Here is a 19,853-nt window from a genome sequence, read left to right as displayed (position 1 = left end):
ATCTCTCTTATAAATACAAGGGTCTCATCTCTTTTTCACCCATCTAATCCACTTCTACAAAAAAAAATACGCTAATTTTCAACGCAGTAATGCTTGAGAGGCAGGAAAATAACCTACCTTGTAGAAATTAAACAGAGATATGCACCGGATAATGGATGGAACCTTTTCCCAGAGAGGGAAATTACCTTTCAGTTGTTGAATTTAGAGTCTGATATGACTATAAAATATCAAGAAGTTGGACCAAATATAACGTTTTGTGCAAACAAAGAAATTATGCGCCTAATCTTTGTTTATTCAAAAGGAAAAAAATCTATCACGTTTTTCTATTTTTTGTGTCCATAAGAATTATCAGGCAAAACCCCGAAAATCACAACAAAACTTGAGAACTGGGTCCTTCAGATATTAATTATGAAGCTCATTCTCCTTCCCAAATTATATGTTTTTTTTAATATGGTAATTTATTAATTGTGAAAATAAATTTACCAATGAAACTATGAATAATATAAACTCATATGAGAATAAAATTAAAAACTATTAAATTTAATATTTAAATATAAATTTAAATATTTACTAGTTTATTAATCAATTCCACGTTATTTATTTCCGTTGATATATTCATTATTACAATAATTGTTTTATGTCAATAACTAATTTTTTAACTAAAATTAATTTATGTTAGTTTACTAATTTTGAACAAAGTTAGATTTAATATTTTAAAATTATCTTCTTTTATTTGAATAACTACTTAAATTTAATATTTCATAATCATAAAAAGATTATCATATTTCTCTTTCTGAATTATAGATAATGCGAAATATAAAATTAATAATTAATAATAATAAATAAACACAATAGAGATATAGTGTTATATGTATATACAATCACTCCATAACTATGCTTTCTTCTTAATTTAATAGGTTAAAATAAATAAACAATCAAGCACTATTAACACCAAATTAATTAATTAAATTTGTAGGTAAACATGATTTATTAATTTATATTTAGTTAAATTTTTTTAGACAGTAAAACCAAGAATTTGATTATGGACACCAATAAAATAAATGTGGATTTTAAATATGTAATATTAAAGTAATAAATCAATTTTGAGTTTTTCATATTAAAAGCTCTTTATCAATATATAATATATCACTTTTAATAATCAACTAAATTTAATCATTTATCCTTGTAATTTAAATTTCATTGCATATCTATTTTTTTTATTTGTTCTTTTTTCACGGTGAAGTTTTTTTTAAAAAGTTATGAATTTATTATTTATTTTTGAAAAAAAAATCTTTTAAATTATAACAAAAATTTTAATTAAATAAACTTAACGAAATTAAATTTAAATACAATCTATTTCTTTAACTAATTTAAGTTTAAAATAGAAATTTATTTAACCAATTAAATTCAACATTTTTAAATAATAATAAATATCTATATTATTTTTTATTATTCTCAGGACCGTCTTATATGAGAACGTTACGGATTCTTGCACGGTTCTCCAACTTCGTTCTTCTGTGAGGGCCCGACGCGGGAGTTTCCCACTTCCACAAAAATGCCCCTAACTGCTATGCTGGCCCAGTATCTACCTGTACGGCTGTACCTTCTTCCCTCTCGTTTCCGCGAGACACAGTCAATGGAGTAAGAAGTTCGACTCCCCTGTACAGGAAAGTTTGCAGCTTTTTTTTTTAAGAAGGAAAGAACAGCAGCAAGGATTGGTGTCTAGCTTCTAGTTTCATGTGTTTTTCTTTCCTCGAGTTTTTTCAGTGTATGTCTCTGGTTACTAACAGAAATAGAAATTCAATTGCCAATGTCACAGTTAGGCTTTGGTGCGCTTTTCTTATACTTCTTTTGCTTCTCCATCTTAAGAACCTCGGCCACTACGCTAGACATAATTAACCCAATTCAATCTTTAAGAGATGGAGACACTCTTGTTTCAGCTGGCAGAATTTTTGAACTGGGATTTTTCAGTCTTGCAGACTCTAATCGCCGATACCTAGGATTATGGTACAAGAAAATATCTCCTCGGACAATTGTCTGGGTAGCCAATAGAGAAACTCCTCTCTCCAATACTTCAGGGTCTCTAAATATTACTGCTCAAGGAGATCTTGTACTTGTCAATGGCACAAACGATAATTTTTGGTCATCAAATACATCAAACATAGCAAAGGATCCAGTTGCAGAGCTCTTGGATTCGGGAAATTTCGTTGTAAGAGATGCAAATGATAGTAACCCAGAGAACTTTCTGTGGCAGAGTTTTGATTATCCTGTCGACACAACACTGCCTGGAATGAAACTTGGTGTCAATTTAGTAACGGGTCACGAGACGTTTTCGTCATCTTGGAAGAGCTCAGAAGACCCAGCTTCAGGGCAATTTTCTGTGCACTTAGATCTTGGTGGGTATCCGCAACTTTTTCTCAAAAAGGAAAATAGAATACATTACAGAGCCGGGTCATGGAATGGCCTACGTCTCACAGGGACTCCTAATATGAAGCCTAATGCTTTCTTTAGTTATGAATTTGTATGGAATGATAAGGAGGTGTATTTCAAGTATGATATCCTGAATGATTCTAATTTAGTCAGGTATACAATATCTCCGTCGGGCCTATGGCAACGCTTCTCATGGGATGAAAGAGCAAATGACTGGGTGGTTATTGCTACAGCCCAGACAGATCAGTGTGAAAATTATGCATTCTGTGGGGCATTTGGTAGCTGTGAGATAAATAATTCTCCAGTATGTTTATGCCTAGATGGATTCATGCCCAAATCTCCCAGAGATTGGAATATGCTAGTTTGGTCAGATGGGTGTGTTCGGAGAACTCCACTAAACTGCAGTGATGGAGATGGCTTTCTGAAACATTCAGGGATTAAACTGCCAGACACATCATCTTCTTGGTTTGACCAGAAAATCGATCTTGCGCAATGTCGGGACTTGTGTTTGAGAAACTGCTCTTGCAGTGCATATGCAAATTTAGATGAAAGGGGAGGTGGAAGTGGATGCTTGCTTTGGTTCGATGATCTGATTGATATAAGAGGATTAGCTGCTAGCGGCCAAGACCTCTATGTAAGGGTGGCTGCTTCAGAATTAGGTATGTTTATGTGATGTAGAACCAATAGATATTGGCAAATAGAAATTAATTCTCAATTTATTTGCTCAAAATCAACAGTCAAAACAAAGCAAAATAAAATATTTATTTCCTAAGATAAGGTTTCCCACACATGTCCATGTTAGTCTTCCTGGCTTTGGCCTTCCTGCACCAGTTTATTGAAAAGATGGCACCAGTACAGAGGTTGGCTCTAACTCTGCCCCTCCCTCCTGTCAAGACAATAAAATTTTCTATTATTTTTTCGAGTTTCCTTACAACAAAAATAACCATGGAACATTCAAGTAGAATTATTTCTTAAGAATCTGGCTTGCTTGGATCAGAAATGTGTCCACTAACTGTATGTATTTCTGTGCTTTCAGAGAAAATTGAGAAGAAAAGGTCCATCAAGAAGATATCAGGAATTGTCGCTGGTATTGTTGCAGTGATCATCAGCATGCTAATAGTGTTTTGCATATGCAGGAGAAAAATAAGAAAATATGGTAAAGAAACTGATATATACATATAGATATGGAGTGTTCACTTGTTACTGGAGCTTTTTTTAATTGTAAATTTGCGTATTTTGTGTCTCAATCAACATATTATAGGAAGGACAAAGAAAAATAGCAGAAAAAATGATGAAAGTGAAGGCAAAGAAGAAGAAATGGAGTTGCCATTGTTCGATATGAACACAATAGTAGATGCTACTAATAACTTCTCAAGCAGCAACAAGCTTGGCGAAGGTGGTTTCGGATCTGTGTACAAGGTAATCTGCATATGCAATGTCTGTATGTTCAAATATAAATTACTAAAGCTCTATGATGATTTAGGGTACATCAAGCGAGGGGCAAGAAATAGCAGTAAAGAGGCTTTCAAAAAGTTCTGGCCAAGGACTGAGGGAGTTCAAAAATGAAGTGATATTAATTGCTAAACTTCAGCACCGAAACCTTGTAAAGCTTCTTGGTTGTTGCATTCATGAAGATGAGAAGATGTTAATTTATGAATACATGCCCAATAAAAGCTTAGACTTCTTTCTTTTTGGTTTGAATCTGCACCCAATAACATTTTGGTTAATTTATTTCATTTATGAATCGTTCTGACACGTATGGGATATTGATAGATCAAACAAGGAGGAGATTACTAGATTGGCATAAGCGCATGCACATTATTGAAGGAATTGCTCGAGGACTTGTTTACCTGCACCAGGATTCTCGACTCAGAATAATTCACAGAGACCTAAAAGCCAGCAACATTTTACTTGACAGAGACATGAATCCAAAAATTTCTGATTTTGGGCTTGCAAGAATATTTGGGGGAGATCAAACTGAGGCCAAAACAAAAAGAGTGGTTGGAACATAGTAAGTACTCTCAAGGCTTAGTTTATTCTTGTTAATCGAGTGTATCGAAACCTTTGTAATCTATGATGTTTTGTAGTGGCTATATGTCTCCTGAGTATGCAGTGGACGGACTCTTCTCTGTGAAATCTGATGTTTTTAGCTTTGGTGTCATGGTTTTAGAGATAGTGAGTGGAAAGAAAAACAGAGGATTTAATCATCCAGGCCATGAGCTTAACCTCCTGGGGCATGTAAGGTTTTAGAATAAAAAGGCTAGTGATCTTTAGTAAGCCAGTTCCTCTTAGCATAAGGAATTTGAGACGGCAGCATACTGATCTGTATTTCTGGGTTGTTGCAGGCATGGATCCTATGGACTAATGAGAAACCATTGGAACTGATTGATGATTGTCTAACAGAGTCGTGTGTTGCATCCCAAGTTGTAAGATGCATTGATGTGGCTCTACTGTGTGTACAAAAACGTCCGGAAGACAGGCCAAACATGGCTTCAGTGGTTGTGATGTTGAGTAGTGAGAATTCATTGCCTCAGCCCAAACAACCTGGTTTTTTCACAGAAAGGACTCCACTTGAAGCAGATAATTCATCAGACAAGCATGAAGGTTACTCTGCTAATGAAGTTAGTTTATCATTGTTGGAAGCTCGGTAAGCTATTACTGCTCAAGGTTTTAGAGGGATATTCTTCTATCAATCGAGTACTATATTTAGCACTATATTTAGAAATATTTATAAAAATTATTTATTTAAATTGTAAACGCCTCAATATAAGTTTTTACATCTTATGTTTTTTTTTGTTTCTCCCTTGAAACAATCCTCTTTAAGTTGTTATTTGTTGAGATCCTTGATTCCATTTGCTGGATAGATCTTCGTGCTTAATCGGATGCCGTCTTTTTTTCAAGCAATGATGGCATCATCAGGACAGTTATAGGAAGCTTTGCCGGGTAGCCATGGTTGTTTCGGGTCTTACCCGTTCTTTTGGTGCTAGGGTCTTTGGGAAATTCTCTTTCTTGTTGGGTTGGGCCTTTAGTCCATAGGCTTTGAATTTGTATTCTTTGGGTTGGGGTTTGCTTAGCCTGTAAGGCTGGTTCTAGGACCAATATCATCGAAACCAGTTCTCTACATTTGATTTTATTGTTGTGACTAAGAAAAAAAATGGAATCTACTAATTTCGAAAAAAATAAAAAAGAAAAAGAAAAGATGAAATCTACTGATGAATCATTCATTGGGTTCAGTTAAACATGCTCTAATTTTAAATTTTTTCTGGAAAAAGTTATTAGTTTGCTCATTTTCAGCATGTATACATGAAATTTTTCGACATGCAAAAATATACATAAACATCATGACATGCCTTTTGCTCTTAAAGACCCAAATAAAAAACGGGCTGATCAGCTCATTTTGCCTTACCAATTTACAGAAATATGTGCTGCTCAGATATCTACCAAGCAAATGATCCATACACTCAACAATGTACTGTACGAAAACCACAACGAAAAAAAAAAAGGGAAACAAGTGTTCATCTTGCAGCTAACAATGTGATGGTGATTTCATTTGCTGAACATGTATCAATCTTGCTAGATGATGATTCTTGCTCGAAAACTTTCCTTTCAGTGAAAAAACCAGGCTCTTTAGGTTCAGGCAATGCAATCTCACTACTTAACATCAATACCACAGTGGACATGTTAGGCCTGTCGTCTGGACTCTGTTGCACACATAGTAAACCAACATGGATGCAACGCATAGCTTCAGATAAAATGCAAGAATCATTTAAAGATTCATCCATCAACTCCGATGATTTCTCTTCTAAATGCAGTCTCCATGCCTGTAAATTTTCGGAAAATGATTAATTACATTATGCAGTTGACAAATGAAAATTTGATGTAACAATGTTGTTGACACTTACATGGCCAATAAGGTTGTGCTTGTGGTCTGGATGATAGAATCCTCTGTTTCTCTTCCCACTGATTATCTCTAGCACTAACACACCGAAACTAAATACATCTGATTTTATCGAAAATAGACCATCGATTGCATATTCTGGAGACATGTAACCACTGCAAAGAGTTGCTTATGGAAGTTAATAATTTTCGAGTACTAATAGATTGAACTTAGATGCGTTAGTTCTGAACAGACTTACTAAGTCCCGACAACTCTTTTTGTGTTTCCTTGAATTTCATTTCCCCCAAAACTCCTTGCCATGCCAAAATCTGAAATTTTTGGGTTCATATCGATGTCGAGCAATATATTACTAGCTTTTAGATCTCTGTGGATGATTCTCAATCTAGAATCTTGATGAAGATAAAGAAGTCCGCGAGCAATCCCATTAATGATGTGGAATCTCATGGGCCAATCCAACAATTTTCTCTGCTTTTGATCTGACAACAGAAAAATTAAAGTTAAGCCATGAAATATCTATGTTAACATCATTATGGGAGCAAAGATTTGAGACAGCAGTACCAAAAATGAAAGCGTCCAAGCTTTTGTTGGGCATGTATTCATAGATCAACATTTTTTCTTCTTGCTGGATGCAGCAACCCAGAAGCTTCACAAGGTTTCGGTGCTGAAGCTTGGCAATGAAGATGACTTCATTCTTGAATTCATCAAGTCCCTGTGTGGAATCCTTTGACAACCTCTTTACAGCAATCTCCCGTCCATCTTTCAATGTACCCTGAAAAATAATTTGCAATAATTATGAAAGCCTCCTGTTAGTAATTGTCGTGGTTGCTACTGGCTAGAGTAGATTTCATATGCTTAATAGCAAAACCTCAACAAAGTGTAAAAATAATTCCTCATTCAAGGCCATACTTTGTAAACAGGACCAAAACCACCTTCTCCGAGCTTATTGTATTCCGAAAAGTTCTCTGTGGCATTTGCTATTGTTAAGAAGTCAAATAGTGGGAGTTCTAAATCTCTTTCCCTGCTTTCATCAGTATAGTCTCTGTCTTGCATCCTTCCTATGCTTTCTGCAAACACTTCGCATATCAAAGATGTAGGAAGTTTCCTTGGTCTATTGGCCTTTAAAAGAAAAGAAAAAAAAAATCAAGGCACTTTCTTTTCTTGCTAAGTCTTACCTCTTCTTTGAAATCTCTTCCTTCTGAAATGAAACAGCAGGCATAGGCCTAGTAAAGCAGCAACAGCAACCAATACAGAGACAGCTATGATCCAGACTCGTGTTTGGCTCCTAGGCCTGTGAATGGACTCTGCATAATCAAATGGCCAAGTTGTAAAAGCAGTTCAAGGCCGTTATGCCTAAAATTGCACAACTCAGAAAATGGTTGGAGTGTGGCCCCTCCCCATTGGTATGGGGCTGCTGAGTTTGTTATCAGTGGGACAGAATGAAACAAGTGTAACTCCAGCAGAAATGGGGAAAAATATTATGAAATAATAATGCACCATTCTCTATTAGCTAATTACATTGGTTAAGGTACAGATTTTTTAATTTTTGCTAACAACATAAACAAGATATTTATGAGATTTTAGCAGATGAAAACCTATGTTTGCAATAAAATAAAATAACCTACTTAAACTAGCATGCAAGTATGGACTATATTGATAAAAGAAAGCAAACGCCTGTATTCATTCATCCATAAATTTTAGTTTTAAGTCCAATTTAGCGTAAAAATAAAAAATTTTAAGATCAGTTTGTTGATTTCTTAATTTAAATAAATGATTAAGAAGCTTATTTCTTTATTTTTGGATTAAATTTTCTTGAATATAGCCAAAAAACTAGAAACTCAATTACTTAATTTTCTTGATTATTTGGCTAAATTGAGTTTAGATTGAAACTTTTTAAACCTCTTCAATGAGCAGAGAGGTAAAATTAAGCATTAAGCCTAAAAGAGTAGGAAAAAGCTAGCTAGCAAAACAAGGGGAAAAAAAAAACAGAGGAAAGAGGAAAGAAGCTTACGTATGTGGTTGCGTAACTTGCGTTCCTATATTTTTAGTAATGAAATTTATATTTTTCTCTCATCTCTAATATCTCTTTCATTTACTAATGTTTAGAGCTCTTGTTGTTATATCTTTTAGAAAGCGAAGCTTTTTCCCTCTCACCAATCCAACAATCTTTCCTTAATAAAGTACATAATTAACTGAAAAATGAAAAAGAAGTATGACTGTATGCAACACGAAATGGGTTTCTTGCGTCAACAAAAGGCCAACAGAAAGAAGTATAAGAAACAACTTGGTATTTAATTCCGCAGTGTTCTTTGACCTTCTCAATTCAACTCAAGCAAACGAAAGGCAAAGGATTATCCCAATCTCTAAATTTTGGGCATGTTAAATTTTATTTTCTTTTTTTCTGTCGAAATTATATTTCTTTATCATGTGAAAGAAAAAAGAGAACTATTAGACAAAAGAAAAGATAAGTGAAAGAACTCGTACCCAAATCAGAGGCAGCCAGCCTTATGAAAAAATCTTGCCCATCTTCTGTGTAATGTCTGATATCAATAAGTTCCTCGAACCAAAGCAAGCATCCACTGCCATCTGTAATATTCAAAGTTGAATAAGCTGTACAAGAGCAATTCTTCAGGCACACACTCTCACATTCTTTAAGGTCCATGGTCCGATTAAACCATGATGTTCTTGTATCTGGCAATTTCACACTTGATATCCTCTGAAACCCCTCTCCTGCCCTGCAAATTGATTCATTCTTTCTTACGCATCCGCTTAACCAATCCCCCGAATCCCAGGCTTGCTCATCTTTGGGTACAAATCCATCCAGGCAAGCGCATGGCGGTGAATTGTTAATGTTACATGTTCCATATGCACCGCAAATTGCATATCTGTCGCAGTTATCCATCTGCGTCGTTAAGTACAGATTCCAAGTCTGAGTGCTATTCGACCATGTAACACGCTGGAAGATACCATCATTGTTTAGCACCATCATTGAAATAACGGATTTGCTAATAAGATCATACCTGTAATATATCTCCTGCTGATTGTAAACAAACTCGTAAGTATAAATTGGGTTTGGTTTCAAATTGGGCATCCCACTGAATCGAAGACCATTCCAAGGTCCAGAACGAAACACTATGTTCTCATCTTTTCTGATATAGATTTGGGGATATCCCCCGGGATCAAGCCTAGTTGTAGAATCTCCTAAAGAAGGATCGGTGGTGCTTTTCCAGGATACAAGATATCGATCATGGCCAGTTACCAAGTTTTTTCCAAACTTGATGCCTGGTAAAAACGTGTCACTTAAGAAATCAAAACTCTGCCACAAGTAATTATCCTCGTCAGTATCATTTGCCTCTCTAACAACAAGGTTCCCTGAATCCAAAAGCTGAGCTACTGGACTCTGCGCCTCTCTTGATGTGTTGGTGGACCATACTACAGTGTTCGTTGAATTATGGAGAACAAGAATTCCCTTGCTGGTTAGTTGCAGAACTCCGGATGAATCGTTGAGTGGCATTGCTCTGTTGGCAACCCAGACCACGGTATTATTAGAGAAAGGATACCAAATTCCAACATATCGACTGCTTGAACCGCTGTAGCCGAAAAAACCCAGAGCAAATCTGCCGCTAGGAGAAACTATAGTCTCGCCGTCTCTGATTGTCTGGTTGACAGATATGGTATCAACAGCAATGGAAACTATAAAGAAAGAGAAGAGAACAGAGAAGAAAGAAAGAAGAAGCTTAAAATCTTTCATGGAAATGTTAAATTTCATTGCCCAAAAAGAAAGGGTGCGTATTATTTTGGGATCAAATTTAGTCTCGAGTTGAGGCCTGAGGGATAATGAGGAGGAGGAGACAAAGCAAGTCTCTTTTGGCTTTCTTGTTGTAGGTTATGATCTACAAGGGTCCTGGAAGTCAGCTAACTTTACTTAAGAAATGAATTATGGGGCAAAAGATCTAGAATTTTTTGACTATGAAAAATATGGACAGAGGGAAAGTGGAAAACATTATATTTTTAGCAAAAGATTCGCAATAATGCAAAGGGTATTAGTTCAAATTTAGAGCTGTCAAAGTCGTGCTTAATACCAATACTGAGACTCAACTTGCAGGACAGAGTTGTTGCAGCCATTCAATTTTAGATCAGACTTATTTACTGTGGCTTTGGGTTGCTTCACAGGGTTGCAGACGTAGGTTATCGCTTTTTTCCCTTATTATAATAATAACAATAATACTATTTTTAATTGAGTTTTAAAAGTAAAAAAATATATATTTTTTTAAAAAAAAACAGAGGAATTAAATTAATAATTTTCTCTGGACACAATTACCCTTTCTTTTTCCCTCTTTTCTTTTAAAGCAGTATTAGAAATTTAGAACAGTAACTGATAAAGCAAGACAATTGAGTCAACACCGAATTGCAGCGTTTGACGCTAATGGCACTTTCGCTGTCGAACTCCTTCGGTAACACCACTCATCTTTATTTTCTTTTGCTATTAAAAATATAATAAAACATAGTGATATTTTGGGCAAAATCAATTAAGCTGTGGAAAATACTGGATTGAAATTCAACAGATGTGTCTAAAAAGGAAAGAAAGCAAAGCCATATCAAATCATAAGGTAGAGACTCTAATATGAAGTGGCACCAATTCTACATACAAATGCTGAATTTTAACTTTGATTGGCTTCCTTTTCTTATTTGTCTACCGAGATTTCAAAATTGGCCTACAAACACTGGCCACCCATGACAAGGACTGGACTGGTTTCTGGTGCCTCCAAAGGACAATTTGGAGACTTGTGGTTCTTGTATTAATAGAGAAGTATAACCGTAAACCAAAACCAATTACCCAAACCCAAAGGCAACTTTTGAAAGCTCCTTTCCTTGGTAGAAACCTGTAATCCTTCTCCCATGTCACTTTCAATACTTGAATCTCTCTAATCCTGCCCTCGTGCGCTCATTATTTAAAATTTATCGAACTTGAAATTACTTACGGTTAAACCATAAATTTATTATTATTTTTTTCTGCTAATTGATCATTTCATTTCTTTATTGAATTTAATTTATATATAATAAATGTCGTATCAAGTCATGTATAAAATAGATTATGATAAATATTTGTGTTTATTGTAGAATGGGATGGAGATGATCAATGTTATCTGTGATTTCTTAAAATATTATATATATGATTTGCCTTGCAAATGTGAGATTAGTAATTATATACATGAGATTATGATGCCATAAGCAAATACGTCAATATTCTTTATTTTCTCACCTGTTTTCATTTACATGATAAAGATGACAGAGTCATATGATATGCAAGGTAATGTAACTCAAATTTTAAGAAAATATATTATTTAATTCTTATTATAAGAAAAAATTTATTAATTAATTTGTTAATTAAAAAATTATTAAAATAATTATAAATTTTTAAAAAAATTATAAATTAATATTTTTGTTAATTTTAATTATTAAACATTTTATTATTTAATTCTTATGATTTAAAAAAATTGATCAGTTGAATTCTCAAATTTTTTTAAAAATTTATTAATCAGTTTTAATTGACCTTTCCACCAAGCTTACCCATTCTTCTGTGCAATTTTACCTTATTTTTTAAGAAGAGGTTCACCAATCCACCAAACGACACTATACCATATTTTGCAATAATGTAATCATCACAAGATTAATTTAGCTATAGATTTTAGCCCAACAGCCATTTAAAAATTATGTGTTCATCCATTATTTTTCTCCCAATGCCCCCCTTTTTTTACTCTTCAAGGCAATTAAAAAAAATTTGTCAAAGTCTCATCAAGTCAAGCGTTCAGACATGTCTACCACTTTACAACAACCCCAACTAATAAGGCATTTGCATTGTACAATATTGAAGGAGTGCAGCACTCTGCTTAAGTAAACCACAAGTTAATAAAAGTACCACTTGCCCAAATTAAGCCCTAATTTTGATTGATGAATTTTTTCAACTAATTCATGTTCTGCTGCCTTCCTATTAGTGATCAGGTGACATTTTCTTTTCTTGTTTAGCTTTATTACTTATTATATTTTGTATTCTTATCAATTACAAAAATTAAAAGTGATGAGGTCTTCTCCTGCACAGCTTGGCTGTTAGCTTTATTGCCTCCCAATTAACCCATGTAAGAAAACGATTACTCAATTTGTTTAAGCATTGCTTTGACAGCCTCAAATGTTGTTACTATTATTATTATCATTAGTGGCTACAGTTGAAGGCTCTACTAATTTTTCCTTAGTGCCATGGCTAAGATAGTCTATGAGGATTGAGACAATGTTGAAATTAATCTCATACTTTATTAATTGCATTATCTCTAATGCCCCATCTTATATTATTATTATTATTCAAAGAATGTCCTAAACTTAGAACAACATCTTTTATTATAATTAAAATAATTGGTATCCGAACATTTAATTTCAATGATTCTCATGTTTACAACTAACAACAAAAGTTGTCTAACTAATAAGGAATGTAAACTTGTCCGGTTATGAAATCTCGCGTTTTCCGCGCCCATTTCTTCCATATAAAACGGAGAATAACCATAGTACATCACTATCTTTGTTATTTGGCTAGTTTTGATTTTTTATTTTTTTTAATGCACATCTCATCAACAAAGTGAGGCCTATGGCCAGAAATAAACAAGACGCCACAAGCAACTCCTATCAAAACTTGGTCACCAACAAACCCTCTCATTTAAACCACATAACCCGGACCAAAAGCAAAGCTCACAAGTCTCTACAGTGCAGACCCCAAAGTGAGTAAGGTTTGGGCAGGATGGTTAGAATTCCATTCAAATATAAAAAAATCATTGAATTAAATTAATTTATAAATTTGATTTAATTTTTGATTAATTTTTATTTTTAAAAATTTTAATCATTTTAATTCTGCTTGATTTTAATTATTAAAACATTAATAAAATTAAATTGAACTAATTAATAATTAATAATATATTATTTTTAATAATATAGAGATTACATTATAATTAAAATTAAAATACTTTAATTAAATTTTAAAATATTAAAAATAAAATATAAAAAATAAAAATTTAATTAATCAAATTCAAATAAATAAATAAACTAAAGTGGATTCGATTTGATTTTATAAATATTAAATTTTTAATTTTTAATTTATTTAATTTGATTCGATTTTAATTCAAACTGATTAAATTATTAGAGCTAGATTCGAGTATAATCCAGAAAATAGCCTTCCACCAAAATTAAATATTTAATCTTATAACATATAATTAATATTAATTATTATTAAATATTTAAATATTTAATTTGTAAAAAAAAAAAAAAACAAATCCTGAGTAATTTAAAGTTTTATTAATAATTGGGTTTATGTGTCTGTGTGTATATAACTTCTGCAAAACCATAGTCTACGGTTACAAAAACGTTCATTTTGTGATATCACAATTCACAAACTAGATATATCATTTTCACACAATTATTTATGATAATGTGAACATGTCAATTTCTTCGTCTTCTTTTTTCTTTTTTTTTTTCTTTTGGTAGAAGAACCTATTATTTTCTTCTAGATGCTACTGCATAAAGTATGATAAATTTTTTTCTTTGCATTACGTAACTCTATGTCTTGTCTTTTATTCCAGTTTTAATGTTAGACAACTTCAGCGTTTCCACTCCGCTCTCCTCCACCTGCTCAATTTTTTTAAAATTTAGAAATGATAACTTATAAAATATATATTTTTTTAAATTTAAATTATTAATTTAATTATTTTAATTTATTTATAAATTCCATTACATAATTATTTCAAATCTAATTATCATTATCTAAATATTATTTATAATTTACATACATGTTGAATTAATCATTTATATAGATGAATTTAAATAACATATTCAATCTATAAAATCAAAGTTTTATATGCATACTAATTTTTTTAAGACGTGATAATCAACTATTGGAATATTGTATCATAGGATTGAAGACTCCGATAAAAAAAAATGTGTTTGCATTATTTGAACTGCTCTTTTTTTTCCCTTTGTTGAAGATGTAGATTTATTGCATAATAAGTTTGGGCCTAGAACAAGTACAGCACAGAAAACCAGTACACCAGAAAGCCTATATAACTAAAAAAGAAACAAAATTGTGAAAGCCCAAGCTAGATAAAAGCAAGGCCCAAAAAAATCTCCTAGATGCTGAAAACAAAGCTCAAGGACCCAACTCTGAGAGAGGAAATCTTCGAGCATGTTTGGAGATGAGTCAGGTGACACTGAAATCACAGAAAATAATGAATCCAAACCAGTTGGGCCTGCTTCAGTTGATAATGCCCAGACTAATCTGGGCCAATGACTTGGAAACGTCATAGTAGTTCATTGGCTTTTTTTTTTACATGTAAATCTACATGGTATAATAAATATTGAACATAATATGTGTTTATCGTGCATCTAGTAGAGCAATTGTCAGCCCATTTTGCAGAAGAGGAGCTTGCATGTTCTTGTGAAATTCACTTTAGACAAGATCCCTTCTGCGAAAAACCCTGGTCGAAATTTCAAATTTATGTGAACGGAATTCAACTATTAAGAAAATTAATCCTCTTTATAAAATTGTTGCCCATTGATCTTCCCACCAAAAATTGCCTTAATGCATTTAATCAGACCAGCTCTCATGATTTGGAGTTCCTATGGTTTTGTTAGGCATAAACTCGTAGATCAACGTGTTTTCATCAGGCTGGATTCAGAATCCTAGGAGTAGGAGCTTCACAACATTCCTATGCTGAAGTTTGGCAATATGCATGTCTTCATTCTTAATAATTTATCTGAAGACATGATGATTTTGCCTATGGGCTGCAGTTTGCTTTGCATAGAAATAAATCCTTCGCGTATTGCCTTAATGCATTTTGCTAATGGGATTGGTGAGAAGGACAGATTTGACCCAAAATAAATCAACTTCTTCGAATACTTGGTCTGCTGTCTATTGTCCACCCGGAATGACCAAGGCGGCAATAATTTAAAACCACATTTTTTTCTTATTATTTTATAATTAATTTACCATAATATGAAATCGTTCTTTTATAATTTTTTTTACTTATTAGCGTTTAGTTTAGTTACTAAGGATGAGTTATAAGGAGCACGTTTTGTATATGCAAACTTGCTCTCCATTGTTTTTCTTTAAACTTTTTTTATTTCTTTTTATATGTGCTCTCCATTATTGAATTGAATTATAAATGCAAAACGGAAATGTGATAAATGGTTAAAATATTTTAAAATAGTATTGTTTTAAAAATATGGACAAAATGTTATATGTGAATTATAAATGCCAAATATGTACAAAATGTTATTGTCTTAAAATATTTTTATTTGTATAAATTTTAAAATATTCAGATATTGAATTTTAAATTAATTGAAAAATATATATCTTTACCTTGTCATAATAAATTAATAATGATTTATTCCATTATTTACCTTGGGTATTTTTCTATTTCCCATGTATAATTACAAAAAAAAAAATTGTACAAATTCATGATTTGCTCTCAAGATAACAACATTCGAAAATTTAATTTTTATTTTGCATAAGAAACTTATACATCCTTAATAGAAGAGTTTCTTTTTGAATGGTTATAGTAAAAATAGCCAACATGTTTGAGTATTTTTAGTATTCGATCTAATTAAGTTATTATGTAATGAATTTGATTATTATAAGATTGAATTAGATTTGAATATTAATATTTATAATGAGTTTGAATTTAAATTTTATTTATAAAGTAATAATTATAGGAATGTATTTATATAAATAATTAATATAAAAAATTATATATTTTATAATAATAATTAAATTTGATATGATTTCAGATATTTTAAAATAAAATTTAATAAAAAATTTAGAGCGGATTGAAATATTAATCGAATTTAGATTCAAAGTACTGTGATTTTCCAGTTACGCCATTTCTTTGCATCCTTAGTAAACAGCAAAAAAAAAAAAAAACCTTCATACTTTTATTGACCTGTACAACGTTCATTGCATAATTTTTCCAACAATTTTGATAATTCTGCCCCTCCTTCCCCATTGCAGGTACCCCGAAACCCAGGTCATTGTTTCCTTTTAAATTACCCTTTTATCCCACAAAGACATTCTAAAAGCGTACCATACATTGACCTTTTTCATTGAAATGACCACTTTATCCCCTAATACCTTCCTAAAGCCTCCTGAGAATATCCACCTGCTTCCTTCGGACCTTCACTCACTATTACCATTCTACCCCTGACTACCTTCCTAGAAACCCATCTATCCCTCCAAGAAAATGGTCTCCACTTTCCTTCCTTACCTGTATCCTAGTTGTCTTCCATGGCCTCTGTCTCGGAAACCCCATCTAACCCCTATTTATAAACCCCCCATCAATTCATTTCTCTCACCCTCCGCAAAACCCACATAGCAGATTCTCCAATTGTAGGTATTTCTTTGTCGATTTTCATATCGTCTCCAACTACACAGATGGCGTCCTCACAAAACCAGAACCAGTCACCCAGCTTCCATGACTACCTTCCTCTTATGGCCCAGAAGCTTGGCGGCGATGGCCTAATCGGGGAGCTCTGCAATGGGTTCAATCTTTTGATGGATAGTGAAAGGGGTGTCATCACTTTCGAGAGTCTTAAAAGAAATTCTGCTGTATTGGGACTGCAAGATTTGAGTGATGATGATTTGAGGTGTATGTTAAAGGAAGGTGATTATGATGGTGATGGTGCACTGAGTCAGATGGAGTTCTGCGTTCTTATGTTCAGACTGAGCCCTGAGTTGATGGAAGAGTCCCAGTTTTTGGTCGAGGAGGCTCTTATGCAGGAGTTGAAGGATTTTTCTTATTGAATATTAATCATTCTTGGGCTTAGATTTCCCATTTATAATTTTTTTTTCTTTGCAATTCTTTTTCATTGCTAATGCTATTAGAATGTAAAAACTATATATAAAGATGACAAATTTACGGTTCAATTCTGTTTATTCTTTCTTTCTAAATTTCTTTGTTGAGTTGTATGATCTGTTCATTTACGAGGAATTTAGTTATTAATTAATGTTATGCTTGTGGCTTGTGAAGTTCTAATCCAGCAAGTCCAATCCCATGGAGTAGATGTAAATGTAGTTTCAGTTGAGGGGGTTTTAGTCAAAATTCAAAGCAGAATCAGAGGAAGTAGGTTTGAACTTGTCAAGCCTCCAACTGAGACGGACAGAAGCTCGAGTTCTTTACTGATAATTTCAATAAAAATTTCCATTTCATTAAATTAAGGAAAATAGTTATTTGTAGGGTTTTATTGAGGCAGAAGAAGGGATCTTTCCCATCCACAAATAGATCAGGCCCTGCAAAAATTCAGGGATTGTGTTAGAAATGAAGATTATATTGCTAAATATTAACATGAAATAATCACTGCCAACAATAATCATTATGAGCCCACTTGATCAATTATTGCTTAACAGTATTTTTAAAATCAGACCTTTTGTTTTTGTCCTTCACGGAGCTAGGGTGTCTAGGTTGAGGAGATGTAATATTTTCGCTACGGAGCATCGAAGCTTCCTGATGCCATGCTTCGCCTATTCTTATATTGTTGTTGCTGCAAGACACGCTTAGGAATGAACCAAGCATATCTAAAAGCTTGCATTCTTTTCAAAATCTCCACGTCTAAGACATTTTCAAGCAATTTGTCAAATTAGAAGAGGTGAAAATAGGAGTGTAATAAGGAGGAAAAAGCGAAGACTGCAAGGAATCTTCAATATTATTGTTAAAGTTGTAATTGAGGGAAAGAAAAAAAAAAGACCTTTTAAGGGTACATTTGTTAATATATTTTTTTTAATATTTAAAATAAACTAATACTAAGGGCTATTGACTCAAGAAAATAATAATTTTAATATTTGCTAATGTCTAAAGAGCCGGTAAAATAAATTAATATTAAAGGCTATTGACTAAAAATAATAATAATTTTGTAGATTTTTATAATCTAACATTTTAATTTTAAATGGAAAAGTTTTAATTTTTAAATTTATTATAATTGTAACAACTTTTTAAATTAATTTTAATTAAATTTAAATTAATTTACACAATATACTATATTATATGATATGATATTATATGTAATATCTTTTATTTTATCATATAAGTAATTTAATTAATTAAAATTCAATTTTAATTAAAATTTTAAAACTCTTAATTATATAAAATTTTTAAATTATATAATTAAAATATTTAATTTTTCTATACTTAAAATAATAATCTAATTGAGTATTTTAAGTAATTAAGAGTTTAAGATTTTAATTAAAATTTAATTTAATTTAATCAAGTTACTTATATGATAAAAATAATAACACATAATAGATGTGTTATGTGAGCTAATTTAAATATAATTAAAATTAATTTAAAAAGTTATTATAATTATAATAAATTTAAAAGTTAAATTTTGTAATTTAAAATTAAAAATTTAGAATTATAAATATGAAAACTGAAGAGTTTTTTTTACCAATAAGCCTAATGTTAAAGAAAGATTAAATTAGTTTCTAAACTTTTGAAAATATTATTAATATTATTATATATACATTTATCAATATTCTTTATTTTTTAATATTACAATTAATAAATAAAAAATATATTCTATAAAAATCAAAAATATTTTTTCAAAATATAAATTATTTTTCATAAACAATATTGTTAATTATGTTAATAAAATAATATTAAGAAATAATTTAAATGGACCTCGGGACGGGAGAGACAAACTTGACTATGGAGCTTTGCATATTTAGCTAATGGGCTTTCCAGAAAATAGTCTAGATTAATTTTTAATTACTGGGCTTTATTTTTCGTTGATTGCCTTTGTAGTCTGTATAGAGTAGACTGGAGGAACCATTCAATGTATCATGCATGTATTGTATAGTCATGATGCAAGAAGCCCACAAAGCCGTTTAAATTCTAATATCATGTTGGAATTATGGTTTTTGAATATTTTAGATAACCAAACGAGTTCAATTCTGTATAACTATTCTATTGTCTATGTAAATTAAAGCAAGTCACATCTCTTTATTTTAGACCAAACAGAAGAAAGAAGAAATTGATAACTCTGAAAGTTCAGAGGAGGACATGGAGCTCCCACTATTTGACCTTGTCACACTATCACATGCAACCAATGAATTTCAACACAGTTTCGAAATTAAAAAGATAAACACTTAGAGTGGAAAGAAAAGTTTTTTCATCCAAACCATAGTCTTGACCTTTGCCGGATTTTGCAAGTGTTCTGAGCTGGACCTTTTGCTGGGTGCTTTCTACGTAGCATTTAACAAAAAGCTTTTGGCATTTGGTTGCCTTCCAGGCTTAGAATTGTGGAAATAAGCAAGTTCATGGTAGTGGTTGATCCACTTTTAAGAGAGGCCTGTCATCTATTAGAAGTAAAGCGATGTATCCATATTAGCCTCTTGCATGTGTGCAACACCATGCTTAGGACGGGCCAAGCATGGCATCTGTGGTTATAATGTTAGATAGTGAGATTGCACTGCCGCAATCCAAAGAAACAGGCTTTTTTAAAG

General features: G+C 32.2%; 3 protein-coding genes across 4 annotated transcripts; 2 read left to right on the top strand and 1 right to left on the bottom strand.

Moving 5' to 3' along the window:
- Positions 1-1,501: 1,501 nt before the first annotated feature.
- Positions 1,502-6,805, top strand: LOC110602251 (G-type lectin S-receptor-like serine/threonine-protein kinase At4g27290). Of its 2 annotated transcripts, XM_021739721.2 has the most exons (8): positions 1,502-3,089; positions 3,467-3,586; positions 3,692-3,849; positions 3,914-4,124; positions 4,204-4,441; positions 4,518-4,668; positions 4,776-5,077; positions 5,847-6,805. In XM_021739721.2, the coding sequence occupies exons 1-8, from the start codon at positions 1,811-1,813 to the stop codon at positions 6,274-6,276; spliced, it is 2,889 nt and encodes a 962-aa protein (XP_021595413.2). In that variant the 5' UTR covers positions 1,502-1,810; the 3' UTR covers positions 6,277-6,805. The 2 variants fall into 2 exon arrangements, with proteins under 2 accessions (XP_021595413.2, XP_021595415.2); XM_021739723.2 differs by lacking the exons at positions 1,502-3,089; positions 3,467-3,586; positions 3,914-4,124 and having other exon boundaries at positions 3,708-3,849.
- Positions 6,282-10,094, bottom strand: LOC110602250 (G-type lectin S-receptor-like serine/threonine-protein kinase At4g27290). Its single transcript, XM_043951129.1, has 6 exons — positions 8,810-10,094; positions 7,501-7,629; positions 7,235-7,392; positions 6,887-7,097; positions 6,567-6,804; positions 6,282-6,483 (listed from the first exon to the last, which is right to left on the bottom strand). The coding sequence occupies exons 1-6, from the start codon at positions 10,092-10,094 to the stop codon at positions 6,282-6,284; spliced, it is 2,223 nt and encodes a 740-aa protein (XP_043807064.1).
- Positions 10,095-16,634: 6,540 nt separating this feature from the next.
- LOC110601183 (calcium-binding protein KRP1) lies at positions 16,635-17,282 on the top strand. Its single transcript, XM_021738230.2, has one exon. The coding sequence runs from the start codon at positions 16,791-16,793 to the stop codon at positions 17,157-17,159; it is 369 nt and encodes a 122-aa protein (XP_021593922.1). The 5' UTR covers positions 16,635-16,790; the 3' UTR covers positions 17,160-17,282.
- The last annotated feature ends 2,571 nt before the right edge of the window (positions 17,283-19,853 follow it).

The sequence above is a fragment of the Manihot esculenta genome, chromosome 15, assembly GCF_001659605.2.
Source record: "Manihot esculenta cultivar AM560-2 chromosome 15, M.esculenta_v8, whole genome shotgun sequence".
NCBI classification, from domain to species: Eukaryota; Viridiplantae; Streptophyta; class Magnoliopsida; order Malpighiales; family Euphorbiaceae; genus Manihot; species Manihot esculenta.
The sequence above is the reverse complement of the archived record's forward strand: the minus strand, read 5'-3'. Positions and strand labels throughout refer to the sequence as shown.